Here is a 16,349-nt window from a genome sequence, read left to right on the forward strand (position 1 = left end):
GGGGAAAATGCACCTTCAACTGAGTTGGCAAAAATCCTTGCACCGGCCCTGCTCACTGGCATCAACCAGAAAACTGAAAAATCTGATTGGGTATACTGGACCCTCAGCATCCTCAGGTCCAATACACTGTGTATAGAATGTGGTGACTCGAGGATACTTAGAGTGCTGCAGGGGAGGGGAAGAGAGACTCCATGGACCGGTCTGAGAGCTAGCCAGCTTGGAGGATAGGGTGATTATACCTTTTTAATTTTTGACCCTCTGCAAAAATGAGTAGTTAAGCCTTGCAGTGAGAGGTAGCACCACTGCAAGGGTTACACACATTTTACCTGGAGCTCTGCTTTAGTGTGAGCAAACTGTTCAGTTTATGAAAACCGTAATAGAATAAGTGAAAGTGTAAATAGGTATAAAAAGATGATACCTGTTTTAAATGGTGGTTAGATAAACCTTGCTTCTTTGCAATGCACAGTACTGAATTTTCAATGAAGTTACGTTTTCTGTAACAGTCAACACTGTGCATCTACTAATTAAATTGACTGTAAAAGGGACACTGACAGTTTTTAATATATACGGCATACCACATGTATATAAAAATAGTCCTCGATTGCAATTTCTATTAAATGTTTAAAAAAAAATGATGTAGCTTTCAGATCTTCTACATGCTTTGACTCTTGAAAGTACTTCAGTGAACCTTGTGTTTGACTCTTTATGCAAGATATTAAGCTGACAGCTTGCATCTTCAAAGCTAATCATCCTGCACTCATCCCTTGCTTCAGACGTGACTCAGATGTCGGACAAAGTATGTCCTTATGTCTGGGTCACATCCTCACACATTTTATCCTTGCCCGCAGGTCAGCTGCAATCATATCATCAGTTCATGAGAGGAGAGGACTACACACTGCATAGTCTTAATAATAAATTCTTCTTTTGCTGTTCAAGATAATAGGCCCGGTCCAGAGGTCATCTAGCAGATGCTGTTAAGTTTTAGGAACACGATGGAGTGCAAACAACAATAGAAAAAATAATCAGAGGTGTAATGTATTGGATTTTGGTGTAGTTGCGTGTTTAAGGCATTTTAGAATTATAATGCAATATTTTAGTAGTATCTAATGTACAGATAGTACATTGATTTGTATTGAGAGATATCATCTGACATTTGTGGTGGTAAGTTTTGAAACCCAAGGTGCTGGTGTACCACTTTTCGTTGTTCTACAAACACATGCAGGAGTATACTTATAAACGTATAAAGGTACAATTTCTTGCTTTGGGTGTTTTCTGACAGAATTTGATGATTGTTTACCCATGCAGCAGTGATCTATAGGCCAAATAATGAAAAAAAAATTGGGAAAAACCTGCACACAAGATAGGTAAGCTAGGATACAAGTGATGAAGCAGAATACAATTCATCAATTTAAAAAAAAAAAGTTAAATGCAGACACTTCTACAACATGTAATTATGCATTTAAAATGTTGTACTAAACCTACAGTGCTTTTGCCACAAATTCCAAAAGTTTTGCAGCTTTGAATATGTGACAATAGATTATGAATAAATATAAATCGATTATGGGAAACTGTTAAAGCATGCAGTTGGTGTACACAAACAGACAATTACACATTAGAAATTCATATGTGAGAACTGTTTTCAGCCAACAAAATTGCAATTCTATTTAGCCAGTGTTAAAATCTAGACACCTCTGCCAGACACTAAAGCCCAGTAATCAACAATTACTTGGTAATGGCATTGGATTTGCTCTATTCTGTCATTTACGCATGGAGGAAGAGGAATGCTCAAAAGTGCTACATGTAAAATTTTGGGAACTTACCGCTGATAAGTGCTCTGAAACTACCGATCTTACTGTTATGTCGACATGTGTATTCAACCTACTGTTTTGGACTCTGTATGCTCCTGCTCTTATACTTAATAAAAATATTATTGTTAAAAAATGTATTTGGGAACTTACACCTGTGTCACAGCGGGTGAGCTATTGCTGTTCATATTTATGCCATGCTATTGTGAAATTTAACATATATAAAGAAGCTTGTCATACAACTTACATTTGTTAATACTGTATGTCTTAATTATTTCATAATTTATAAAGGATCATGTTTGTTTTTTTTGCAGTTGTGTTAGAGCCGTTTTACACTGGCTTTCCTATCAGGTTTAATGTTAGTCTATGGGCAGCCAGATCTAAATGTACATCTGGTTACCCACGAAACAGGTCAGAGTTCTGTTTTGCTAGACCTAATTGTGCCAGATGGGTGGTAATCTGATGTAAAAAGTACATCTGTTTCTCCATAAACCAACATGGGGTAGAGGAAAAAACTGGATGGACATAGATGTCACAATGTTGACATCCATTCTGATCAGCACGGGATCCATGCACAGATCACCTCCTGATTGGATTGTGTGAAAGGGGCCTTAGATGGAAGTAAGCTGAATCATTTTGATAGACCTATAGGAGCCTCATGTAAAACATGACAGGGTTTGTTGGTAATAAATGGTAACAGTATATGTGTATATATATGACAGTAAAATAACTATTGTTGCCAATATATTTAAATGAATGCTTTAAAATATTAAATTGCATTTCTTACCTCATAGAACATATAATGACTTACAATAATGCTTTGTAAAACTAAGGCAATGTTAGTATGTTATAGCATATCATACATATAAGAGCATTTTTGCTATGATGTTAAAAGTGCAAGCTACCATCTCATAAAGCGCTGCCTATACTTTACATGCTCTTAGGAGCATTATTAAAAGCTGTAAAAATATTTTTAGGACTACCAAAATGTTGGAAGACTTTAAAGCAGAATTCCTGTCTGGAAACATGCTTTATTTTTACAATAACCACAGGTTTACTTTCCAAAATACTACATTTTATTCACATTTAATCTCTTATCCAGACTGTGTTGTTGCTTAGTAACCTTTTTGGATTAAAGTTTGTGTGACTGTACTGATATTGCTTGGCACTAGTATGCCTCAAACCTTATGTGTGTCCTTAATGATTATGTCACATCGTTGTTTTTAACATCATGGCTGTTGTTTTGGAAAGCATGATGATAAATATTACTATTCCTTACAGTGAGGAAAAAGGGAAAGTAAAGGGAATGTATACTGAATAAAATTAGAATATATAAATAATTTCTAATTAGGTGAACCTAAAATATTGCAAAATTATATTTAATTTTTCTAGTTGCCTCTCTCTTACTAGAGATGGGAATGTCTTAATTAGTCAGTTTAATTTATTACAGGCATGTATATAGTGCCAGCAATTTACACAGTGCTTTATATACTTCACATCAGTCCCTGCCCTCAAGGAAGCTATCACACATGCATACATACATGCTCAGCCATACCAGGGTCAATTTAGACATTAGCCATTTAACCTACCAGCATGTCTTTAGAGTGTAGGAGGAACATAAAAATACAACTAAAGATGGGTTCTGGGAATTTTCAGGTGCTACAGTAACAAATTGAACCTGAAATTCTAGAAATTATATCCTTTATTGTTATACAAAATTAATAAAATCAAGTATAAAATAGACTAAGCACTTATCCATATGGTTGACAAATCATTGAAAAGTTAGCTACTTCCACATAAAGTGTCTACAGAGCCAGTCAGTCTTTCATAATATCAGTACCTGTGCAAATACCTCATATTGTCTGATTTGTCTGATGGGGTAGGGATAGCACTATGAACCTTCAACAGATTGTATGATAAGCCTCTTCGGCAAGCGTAGAAAGCTTATCTGAAAAAGGTTATATAAAGCATCAGAAGTTTTGCATTATTTTATCACCATAGCATTACCAATGACTTGCAATATCCTTGAATATTAATGTATTTACTCACATATATGCTGGACAATACATCATCCAGATAAAACGCCTAAGTCTGACCCTCATTTAACAGGGAGTAGTAGAGGACCTAAAGGGGAACCCCCAGGAGTAGCAAAGCAGATCTATTCTCATGTGAAAATCTAAAAATAATATTTTAAAAAGTGAGTAGGTATCAGTCTAAAATGTGCTTCAAAGTAAAAACGAGGGTGCATACCTACCCAATGCCAGGTCCGCATATACGCAAGGCAACACTTAAAACAATCATAAAGCAACTATTGTTTTAGATGTTGTTTCATGTATATGTGGACCTGGCATTGGGTAGGTATGCACCCTCATTTTTGGTTACCTCTCCTTCTATGAATAAATGGCAGCCTTATTACCATCTCTTGGCTGTGAGTTGGGAGCAATAGCTTCTGAGGTTGCTTTCCCTTTAATAGCCCATACAGCTAGAGTCCCCTTCCACATCAGGCTAATCGTCTCTATTTCATCATGGTGGATGTGTCTTCTAGTGCACTTCTGCCTACCCATCAGGGCTGACTGTTGGATGAGGATCAGACTTGGGCATTTTATCTGTGCGATGTATGGTCCAGCATATATGAGAGTCAGTACATTATTATTTAAGAATATTTCAAGTTATTGGTAATGCAATGCTGATAAAATAATACAAAACCTGTGATGTTTATATAACCCATTTCAGATAAGCTCTCCACAAATCCATAGGAAGCATAGGAAGCAGATCATAGAATCTTAAAATCTATCCTTACCCCATCAGACAAATCTGAGATACTTGGCTGATGTGCTGACATTATGAAAGACTGATTGGTGGGGTATCTAAGAGTACTATATGTGGAAGTAGCTAACTTTTCAAAGGGCTGTTAACCATATGGATGAATACCAAGTCTATTTTGTTTGATTTATGAATTCTGTATAACAAAAAAGTTACGTTTTTAGAATTCCATGTGAATGTCAACATCATCACCAGAACACATCTATATGATTATTTCTATGTTCTTTTAGGGATATGGCATGACCCCCTGTCTTGCTGGTCTAGACGTGCTCATGGGGTACCCGGGTAACACCTATGCATGCGAAGGGAGAGCAAGCAAACTCTATGCAGAGTGTCTGGGAATTGAACAGAGGGTCCCAACAAGTATGCACAGGGTGTTTGGCTTTCTTATTGCAAAATTCTTATATTGTTATCTATAACTCCATTGGGGAGATTTTCTTCATTTTCTGTTTGGTCATCGGGTTAGTATGCAAAGGAAAATATATCTAACATGGGACACATACAAAAAAAATCTAACAGAGGTTCAAACCCTTCTCCATGCTATCCAAAGCCAAATATAAGGTTATGACTGGAATTCTATCTTAATTACTTCAGATTCTTGAGTGTTGATTTCTAAATGCAATTTAAAATGCTGTTTTAAATTAAGTACATTTTTGTTTTAGGTTCACTGGGCAAAAGTCAGTTGTTTTATGCCGCATTATACAGTGTTGCTACGTATTTTCACAGTAATATATTACATCTTATGCTAAACAGTTGCATCACAGCTAGATCACACTGTTAAAATAGCAAGGTTACATGCAGTTAGTTTCACGGAGTTGTAGTGCTATATGCTGTGTTTGTTTTGACATTATTTAATACAGTCTGTTTTGCTGTGATTGTAATTACCACATTTACATGATAGAAAAAGTTTCTTCACTATCTGCTCATTGTAACTTGCTCATTTGTACTTATCAAACAAACAAAATACATTTCTATAACATTTTATGTGTGTTTCTTTTATTTTTGTTACGTTTATTCTAGGACACTGCTGGCAAAGTCCTGGACCGCTGGGCCATTATGTCCCGGGAAGAAGAGATCATCACTCTGCAGCAGTTTCTAAGGTTTGGAGAAACAAAATCTATTGTGGAGCTGATGGCCATTCAAGAAAAAGAAGGACAGGCAGTGGCTGTTCCTTCCTCAAAGGCTGATTCAGACATAAGAACTTTTATTGAAGGCAACAACCGCACCAGGAGTCCGAGCGTTCTCTCTCACTTAGAAAACAGCAACCCTTCTAGTATTCACCACTTTGAAAACATGCCCAATAGCCTAGCATTCCTCCTTCCATTCCAATATATTAATCCAGTCTCAGCACCTATGCTTGGACTACCTCCTAATGGGCTTATGTTAGAACACCCTGGACTCAGGTTGCGGGAACCTAATAATTCAAATCAGAATGAATGTGAAGAGACCAGTGAGTCTGAGGTCTCCCCCATGCCTTACAATAGGAGTGAGCAACCGTCCAATAGAAATGCTTTGAGTAGCATCACAAATGTCGAGCCAAAATCAGAGCCAAATAATTCCTCCCCTTCACCAAACTCACAGCCTGCCAGTGACATTTCTAAATCTGACCATGTCAAAAGTTCCTTTAAGATTCACAGAATGAGGCGGATGGGATCATCATCACGGAAAGGCAGGGTATTTTGCAATGCATGTGGAAAAACCTTCTATGATAAGGGGACTCTAAAAATTCACTACAATGCTGTGCATCTTAAGATAAAACACAGGTGTACCATTGAAGGCTGCAACATGGTTTTCAGTTCTCTTAGAAGTAGAAATCGGCATAGTGCAAATCCCAATCCTCGGCTTCACATGCCAATGCTGAGGAACAATAGAGATAAGGACCTAATCCGTGCCACATCTGGAGCAGCTACCCCTGTTATAGCAAGTACAAAATCAAGCCTATCTCTAACAAGCCCTGGTCGACCTCCAATGGGGTTTTCAACACCACCCTTGGACCCTCTTTTGCAAAATTCACTTTCCAGCCAACTGGTGTTTCCTGCATTAAAAACTGTACAGCCTGTTCCTCCTTTTTATAGAAGTTTATTACATTCAGGAGACATGGTTAGCCCTCCATCATCACTACCTACCAGTCCAATTTTGCCAGCACCTCTGGGGATGGAACAACCTCTTCCTTCTCTGCCACAAGAGTTACCACCATCTGTGCTCAACATGTCAACACAGGATGCAAACACAGACCTGGCTCCCAAGAAAAAGCCACGGAAATCAAGCATGCCTGTCAAAATTGAGAAGGAAGTCATCGATACAGCTGATGAATTTGATGAGGAAGAAGAAAGCATTGATCATGGCCATTCCATAAATGACATGAACCAAGATAACAATTCTCAAGGTGATTTAAGTCCTGGGTTGTCCATCAACAGTTACTCAAAAAATGGCAATAGCAGATGTATTCTGAGGACAGACACCAGAGCAAACAGTATAACTTCAGAAGACCCAGAACATGAGAGAGATTTTGAAAATGAATCAGAATCATCTGAGCCAAAGTTTTGTGATGAACCAATGGAAGATGATCACCTTCCACTTCACAGAGAAAGTAATTCCAGGTCTATGACAGACAATGAGCAATCCTTTGAGAATCACATTAACTGTCATCAGCAGGCTGTTATAAAGGTAAAAGAAGAGTTTACAGACCCTACATATGATATGTTTTACATGAGCCACTATGGACTTTATAATGGGGGTAGTGCCAGCATGGCTGCACTTCATGAAAGCTTAGGTTCATCTTTGAACTATGGAAGCCCTCAGAAATTCTCTCCGGAGAGTGACCTCTGCTCAAGTCCTGATCCTAAAATTTGCTATGTGTGCAAAAAGAGTTTCAAAAGCTCATACAGTGTGAAGCTGCACTACAGGAACGTTCATCTGAAAGAGATGCATGTCTGCACAGTAGCTGGTTGCAATGCTGCTTTCCCTTCACGACGAAGTAGAGACAGGTTAGTACATACTCTGGAAATATGGGAGTTTTAGCTGTTCATGTCTTCATTGTTTGTTTCACTGTTAAGATGTCCTAAGATAAACATGGATCCTAGACAATTTGCATTTTAACATTTTGGAAATAAATCATAAATTGCATGATTTTGGAATGCTCCATATCTACCACAAAGTCATCTGCTAAAGCCTTTACTTCAGAGAGTTTCTACAGCTTAACTTACATTTAGGCTTCACTGACCTGAACTTCTAGACTTCCTGTTCCTAACATACATCTCCAGTGTTGACATTATAGCAATGAAAACACAATTAACTGATCTATAGCATCCATTTAGAACAGTATTTGTCAGTTACACTACAAAGTCAGGCAGTATCTTCTAAAAGATAAATTATGGTGTCATCAAAGCGTGAAGCTTAATCAACATAAGCATTCTGGGGTACTTTTTTAACTGCCCCTTTGAGCATTTGCTGGCTTCCAACATCTATTTATGTGCAGGGAAAATTCTTTAATTTCCAAGGTACATAACTGGGTTTTTGAAACACGTTATCCAGAGAGTAACCAAAACTCATTTAGAAAATAAAGTCCTCTGTCAAATCTGAAAATAATCTCCTCTTTAAATTTCCCACCCATTTGAATTAGTTGTTAAATGATGAAAAATGGAGGAGAGATGGAAGAGACAATAGGACATTCATGGTGGATTTCCTACACATACCGTTGACCAAAAAAAGTTTAGCAACAGGAAAGGTGATGGATTAAGATGTATAAGCTGTATTTTTATCTTTGCTCAATGCTCGGCAGATGTTCTTTTACTTTCGTCTGACTGTTACATTTAGCTACCCATTAAGTATATAGATCTAGCAAGTGTTTTGAGTAAAATATTTAATTTTTTTTACATTTCATGTTTCACCTAACATTGTCTTTATTTATTTTTTCAATTTAGTAAGCTGGTCAGTAGAGAGTGCAGTCACAGTTCCTAAAAATTAGACATTATCATAGGGATTTAATTCAACACTTGCAGACATGAGCAAGTCACCAATAACAACCACCCATTTTCTTGCCTGGCCTAACTGCTTTAGTAAATCAACATGGCAGAACTAGTTGTCTCCTAAGATCACCACAATACACTGTGAATCTTTCATAAACAAAGTGTATTTGTCGTACATCTTCTAGTATGACAACAAAGCGGGTCCAAGTATTATCTAAAACATTAAGATAAGTAGTGGAGTGAGATTAAATGCAAAAAATATTTTCTAAATTTTAATAGGACAGTATATTACATATACCATGCAAAGCACTCATCGATAAATAGAGATTACCAAGCACCATTTCAAAAAAACTATTTCTCTATGCTTGCTAAGCATCACATGGCTATGGCTCAATAGTCATGGGTATTTTTACAAAATTATTCATGACAGCATGAAGATGGGCAAATTTGCAGTTACCCACAACAATTTTGAAGCCAGCTATAATGTCCTAATGTCCTAATAATGTCTAATTAGTTTCCAATATAGGCTAGACTGGTTGGGCACACTAACATGACCTACATTTAATAATATTTTTATAATGTTAGATAACATTTAATGGCAAACAAATAAAATATAAACATACTTTACAAACAAGGAAGACAAGAAATAACAAATGTTCCTTCTGTCTTGTATTTTTATTGTAGGGGGAAGCCACAAATTATATTTTTTTCACACTACCCAGATATTTATAATATGTTCCCTATATATTTGTGCTGTTTTCACTGCTTTTTAGTTTTACATTTAATTCAGGTAATCAAATACACCAACAAACAAATAATCCAAAACAAAAAGGCATACATTGATTTCTATTATAATTCACCTGTATATGTTTTGATCAGTTTAACTACAGCTGGGACAAAACAAAATTAAAATGTAGCAATCTCACAGTAAAAAAAAAAAAAGATGCACACCTATTGAAGAAATCTTATTAACGTATTATACTATATAAGCATATTGCTTTCCTTGCTGCTATGTGGACAAAATCACAGTTACCCATGTCTCTTTCTGTATTGTTTGCAAATCACAGAGCTAAAGCCTTGATAATACATAAATATATAATTATGTCTATCTTCATGTCAGGAGAAGGAATTCTTAGTGGAGGAGTGGTTAGTCCTACCTGGAATTTTTTAGTTTTATAAGGTCTTGCAGTTTAAGAATGGTTTTTCCAATATAACAGGTATTGCACCGCAAGGTGTAGGTACAAATTTGATCTCACATAGATTTTTAAATACTGTATAGCAGAGCCAGTGGGTATACTTTGGATACTGTCCTGCAAGCATTCACATTTTCTTTTCATATATCTGTGATCTTGGAAACCAAATCAAATATACATGCATACACCTTCAAGAGCATGTAAACAAAGACAGTAAAATAGTGGTGTATCTTTATTTTCAGCATATAGTAACTAAGGAACAAAGCTGAATAATCCAATTTCACAAGAGTGTTATATAATATCAATTGATAAAAAGACGCTTTCCCTGGCCCTTTGACTTTTGCTTTTAATCGTAACTCTGTCTTTCTTGCAGAACCCTAATTACAAAATTGTGCTGCAAAAACAGCGCTGGAATAAACTGTTAGATACTGTTAGATAGGCTCTAGAAAATGTTTAAAATGTACCATCTGCTATGGGAACTATTCACGAAGCAGCCGAAGGATCTAGCCGTAGCTTTGGCCGATCCTTCGGCTAGCTTCGGCCCCAGGACCCCTTCGGTTCAGTAGAACCAAAGGGCTGCTGTATGGGCTATTCACAATATGTGATGTGATGTAATTAAGCTGTTTGTGGTATATTGGAACAGCAAAATGTTCACAGACAGTCTACAAGAGGAAGAGGAAGAAGAGGTCACATTAGTAACGCTGGCAGACAAATGGCTGCTTTCTGCCTAGAGGATGTCTGTGTAGAAGGTTTTGTCAGCCAGTCAACTATCTGTTGGGTGTGCTATGACTTTACTGGTCAACCGTTTTGGGGGAAAAAGTCACACTTGCCCTACCTCCAGTTTATGCGGCACTATGTCATGCAGGTCCTGCCCGCCCCCTACTATCGACATGCGCAAAACTTCTGCCTTTCACTTTAGACCTGCTGCTCAGAATTCTTTTGGGAAGGAATGGAATGCCTATTTTTTTCTGAAACTGTGGCAATATAGGCAATATATGTTTGGTGCTTTTGATGCACACTAGTTACTGCACAGCAATGTGGTGGTGTGCTGCAAAAAAGGGCAGCTCCAACAACTGTATAACAACAGGTGTATGCTGCACACCCCATACTTAAAAAGGCACTTGCAAAAGAAAATAGCAATAAAGAAAATAGAATAGAACTCTCTCTCTCTAAGAAGGACAGATATGCCTATGGAACTGTGAACATTGGGGGAGGGGGCTGGGGCTACACAAACAAGAGTATGTAGCTCCCCACACTAAAATCTACAGTATAGCACTGTACAGCACAGTATAGCAGCCTATCACACACTACAGCACAAAACACACTGATAATATGGCTGCTGGGAGCCCACCTTTTTATAGTGAGAGGGCTGCCTTGTCCATTCTTTTGGATTATTGGCTCGCATGTACCCATCTGGCCAGTAACAAGGCTTATAAATGGGTTCAGGCACACATTTTCAGCATCTGTGGGATCTGTAGATGCATGCAATATGTGCATTCCATAGACAATAGTAGACTATTGTAGAAGATGTGCCTATGGTTCCATGATGGTGATTTAAACATATATTAGTGAACATTATTGTTATTTTTAAAATATATATGCATAGTATGGTATGGTATAGTATAGGGCTCTGCACTTTCCTCCTGCGTACATATGACAAAACTTGCGTCTCTTAATTGACCACTCTGCTTTGCATTGTTGAAGGAAGTGTAAGGAGCCACATCCTCCCATATATCTGGAAGTAGGTGAAGGAGCGGGGTATTGTGGCAGTTAAGTGTACCTGTTGTTTTGCCCAGCTAGTTAAATTCACCCTCTCTATTTTTTCCGTTAACCATTGTCCATTTTTACCATTGGGAGCAGAATAAGTTGATTTTTGGTTTAATCCACTTTAGTGCTATAAAATCTCACATAAAAGGAGAACCCCAGACAAAGTCCAGAGTTCCCTTAATATAGTTTGATCAAAATTTTTGCCTGTAGCAGAAAACAAAGCATGTCTCCAGCATCTGTGCAGTAGCTGTTAGTTACAATGCACATTGATTTAACACTGGATCATTCTCTTTCAAAATGATTTGTGTATTTCAGGTTCAACAATTTGATTTTCTGTATACAGTATACAAATCAGTAGTTGTGACCTCAGTGGCTGCATTTTGGTTACAGATCAGTGCAATTGCATCCTTAGCATCTGTCTCATGGTGGATTTCTCATACAACCTAGTCATTGTACAGCACTTGTACTATTCTTTGAGTATTTTTTTTGATTACTAGAAGTAGTTGTAGCATTAGATCATTATGTTATATTGGTGAAACAAACATCCCATTCACTTGTACCCCTATTCCACAAACACAGTTATAATAGGTTATGCTCACTAGGAAAGAATAGTAGGTGGTGCAAAGATACCACATATTCCACAGTATAGGACTAGGTGTTCATGGGCTTCTGAGTTATGCGTATCCCTGGTTGCAATCAGTGCAGCCTGAATGGGAGGCTGAGCAGCCCTTCATATTACTGCTGCTAGGTTCTGTTGAACCCTATAAATAAAGTGCATTTGAGTTTGACTGTTTTGCCAGGTGCAGTGAAAAAAAGTAGGAGCATGTGCAATGCTTACCACTGCACAGTAAATGCTAATAGCAGTGGGTGGCGTGCTCCTGCCACTGTTAAAGCAGAGTCAATACAGCCTAAGGTTGGTGGTGCTTGGCTGGTCCTAAGAAACCTGTGTATAAGTTACCTCAATTATTTTTTACCTGTCATCAGTGTCAAACTTTTGAATTATTACATGTTATTTTAATAGGTGTATACCAATAGCATTTCCTGGTAAACGTTGCAGCAGTTTTTGTTGGTTCTGTAAATTTGACACCATAGCATTCTATTTTCAGTCATCGCTTACACTGCTTTTGCAAAGCACAGTATGTTTGCCATATTGAGGGTAAATATTTTGACAGGCTGTTGTTGAGAGTGAAAGCTTTTTTATCTCCTTCAGATTTGCATTTACACAACAATACATTTTTGAATAAGTATGTCATGTCACAACTCAATGAAATGGATCAACAAACAGCTAATATAATTTACAGTTGACATATCAAGCTGTATACTGCACAGTTTACAATGCATTCAAGTGTAACTCTGGTACAGTTCAAGTATAACCTATAAGGCATTAAAAGGCAGCCACTGCATAATTAACAATTTGAACTTGTAACTATTCCTTGCTAATCAACTGCTAACCCCGAAAGGCTTCTAATAACATAGCCTATAAAAAGTAATTTTGTAACTCAGATCTGACATCACTAACATCACCACCAACATCAATGGCTATGTAGAAATCGTTTGTGTGCATTTATCAATGGTCAGTGTAGGCTTTTTCAACTGGATATATTTATTAAAATATGATTAAAGGGAAAATGTACATATTTTTGTTAAATTGTATTTATAATGGTTATAATTTAGTGATCCACTTGTTTCTTCTGCCTTTGTTTTCTAGTCTAATATTTTTGTTTTCAAAGTTAACATTTAATTAGTTTTTATTATTAACATCATTATTATATGGTGCTTGCTACACATATTGCGCTATCTAATAAGAAAGCTTAGAAAAAGTTGATTCCGTATTGACTGTCTGTTTAATACCTAAAACTTGCATGAGCTAGAGACTGAGGGGGCATGCCCATTCTATTACTCATTATAGATTAATGAAGGAGTAGCAGCACTCTGATGAGATCATTCCTGGCTGTACTCTCCTATAGGAAGGTTTACTGTGTTAAACTGACAGCACTCTATAAAGCAATGAAGCCCTGATGGGCTCAGAGTACTTACTCTCTATCTCCTAGTTAGAATGCTGCTGTGCAGTGAATTACATAAACGAAATATAAAGACAAAATTCAGGTAATGTAACATATACAAGTTATATTTAAAAATCTATTTAGGGCCCATTTACATTTTTGTGGTGTATAAATGCACATGCATTAATGTGCATTATGTGCATTATAGTTGCATTAGATTCTACTTAGGAGTCTATTCACTAAGCTGCTGTAGGCATCCGAGTGAACAACCGACCTGAAGCGAAGTGAGCCAAACGCTGTTCGGCTATTCACTTCAGGCTGGTACGGCTGATTTCAGCCGTATATCAGCTGAAATCAGCCGTACATCAGGTGGCTTTGTGTGGCTTCGGGTCGGCCGAACATGCTCAACATGTTCGGCCGACCCGAAGTGCAGAAGGAGTTCGACTCAGCCGACCAACATCTGGATCGGCTAAGCCGAACCTCTGGTAGGCTACTCGCTGCTGTTCGGTCTATTCTGATAGATGCCGAACAGCAATGAGTAAATAGCCGGCATTTGGCTCGGCTGTTCTGCTTGGTTCCTCTGTGGGACCGAGCAGAAAAAGTTAAAAAAAGTAGGAAAAAAACAATAGAAAACGACTGGGCGGAGCTAGCAGTGGCAGGTAGCTCCGCCCAACTGTTTTCTATTGGCGGGCGGTTCTGCTGCCATAGCTAGATTCTAGATAGCTAGATGCATTGCTAGATTCCTATTGGCTATTGCAAATTGAAATAGCCTATAGGAATCTAGCAATGCATTCCTATGGTGAACATTTTTTTTGTTTTTATTCTGACGGCAGCCAAAGGCTCCATGTCAGAATTTAAAAAAAAGAATTATCAGGGAAAGGTTTACTCTGCTCGATCGAGCAGAGCAAAACTTTCCTTTAGAAAGTGTTTCTCTCCCGGGCGGTAGGAGCCGCTATTTAATAGCGGGAGACTACCGGAGCACCCGGGAGAGTTGGGCTGTCTGCAGATCAGTGTCCCTGGTTACCTGGTAACCAGGAACGCTGATCTCTCTGCAAGTGGCCGGAGCCAGCCGTAAGATCACGGCTGGCTCCGCCCAGCTGTCTGAAGCAGGCTGTCGGCCGGCCAATGGCCAGCTTCAGCCTTCGGCTCGACTGAGCCGCTCGGCCCACTTCTGAAGCTGTACGGGCTATAGTGAATAGGCTGTACAGCAGCCCTTCGATTCTACTGAACCGAAGGGGTCCTGGGGCCGAAGCTAGCAGAAGGATCAGCCAAAGCTACGGCTAGATCCTTTGGCAGCTTCGTGAATAGACCCCTTAGTTAATAAAAGTTACCACCCTAAACCCAAGCTCCTTCTTTTTTTAAAAAAGATTCCAGTAATTATACATAGCATTATAGCCTTAAAGCTAAATCCTGTGCAAAATATTTAAAGGAGAACTATGTGGTTAGGGCTTTTCCCCATAGTTCTCCTTAGGGTAACGGGAAGACACAAACTAGCGTTCTCCCATCACCCTAAGCTCAGTATACCGCGAGCTACAGCTCGCGTTATACTGAGACGCCGCAGCCGAAGCATATCCCGACAATTATGTCGGGATCTGCCCAGCTGCGTTAGTGACAGCTGGCTCTGCCTATCTAGAGGCAGAGCCAGCTGTACCGGCCCCTCCCCGTCCGTTACGCCGGTCAGCGCTGGAGGATCGGAGCGGGGAGGAGGGAATCCAGCCCCTCCCCTGTCATGGCAGAGAGCCGTGACAGGTTCGAGAAGTGAGTGAACGCCGGTATGTGTTCACTCACTTCCCGATCTACTGAGCCAACCTGTGACAGTCTCATTGTTACAGGTCAGCTAGAACTATGAGGTGAGTGAAAAGCACTCACCTCATAGTTCTCCTTTAATTTCAATAAGTTCCTCAATAACTACAGAGGAAATAAATCCACTTTCTGTGGACCAAATGCCTTTTCAAATCCAGGTATTACCTTGTAATAGTAGCAGTGGCATCGCCCTTATGCTGCACATAGCCTGTGCAGAGGGCAGAGCTGTGTGAGGGACCCAGAAGGCCCCACCCACTGGCTTCTTGCAAAAAAACTACGGGAGGGGGTGGACACAACACCAGTCACCATGTACAAGGAGAGAGAGCAGAAGCGTCTGGCATTTATTGCAGAAAGCTCATGCAAAGAGGTAAAGTTATGCACAGGTTACTGATCAGATCTAAAGAAGTATAGTCTAAATATGAATATCATATACATCATCATCAATCATCCTACATTATACCTATACTGCCCATTGAACTTTTTCTATATTGATGTAATAAAATGATGTCTCATTTGGGAATAGGCTCACTCTTTTTAGTGTTCTGAGTTTCTTTTATTATAGTACAATATTTTTCTAGACAGACAATCAAGTAAAATATATGCAGTCCTTTTTTTTTGGAAGACAGGCACATCATTATAAGGCCAAAGCAGATGCTAGCAAAGTTGTTGCAATCAGATTGTTAGCACAGCAAACGTAGGCTAGGAAAGAAAACAATTGGATTACACCTAGAGTTTGCATCCCAGTTTATGAAGACCTACCGGAGTCTCAGGGGTGCATTAGTGACATCTACAACACCCTTCTGCTGCCAGATTAACTGTCTCCTGGATACAACAGGTGTGCAGGAATAAATTAGCATGGCATCTCGGATGAGCCACTGCATAATATTAACAGTGCAGGTGATGGTGTGAACAGAACATTACCTGCCTCTTGTTAGCACCTATTGGCCTCTCCTGTTTTGAGCTGCTTCTGAAAACTACCAAGATTTA

The 16,349-nt window shown here is 38.7% G+C and overlaps 1 protein-coding gene across 1 annotated transcript in view; it reads left to right on the top strand.

The window, feature by feature from the left end:
• The window catches only part of BNC2 (basonuclin 2), a 280,535-nt gene that overhangs the window by 234,658 nt on the left and 29,528 nt on the right, over positions 1-16,349 (top strand). Inside the window, exon 4 of the mRNA XM_018554464.1 lies at positions 5,649-7,615. Coding sequence (XP_018409966.1) covers positions 5,649-7,615 — 1,967 coding nt within the window. The remainder of the gene's footprint in view (positions 1-5,648; positions 7,616-16,349) is intronic.

Source organism: Nanorana parkeri, unplaced genomic scaffold (assembly GCF_000935625.1).
Source record: "Nanorana parkeri isolate BGI_ZX_2015 unplaced genomic scaffold, ASM93562v1 scaffold160, whole genome shotgun sequence".
Taxonomy (NCBI): domain Eukaryota; kingdom Metazoa; phylum Chordata; class Amphibia; order Anura; family Dicroglossidae; genus Nanorana; species Nanorana parkeri.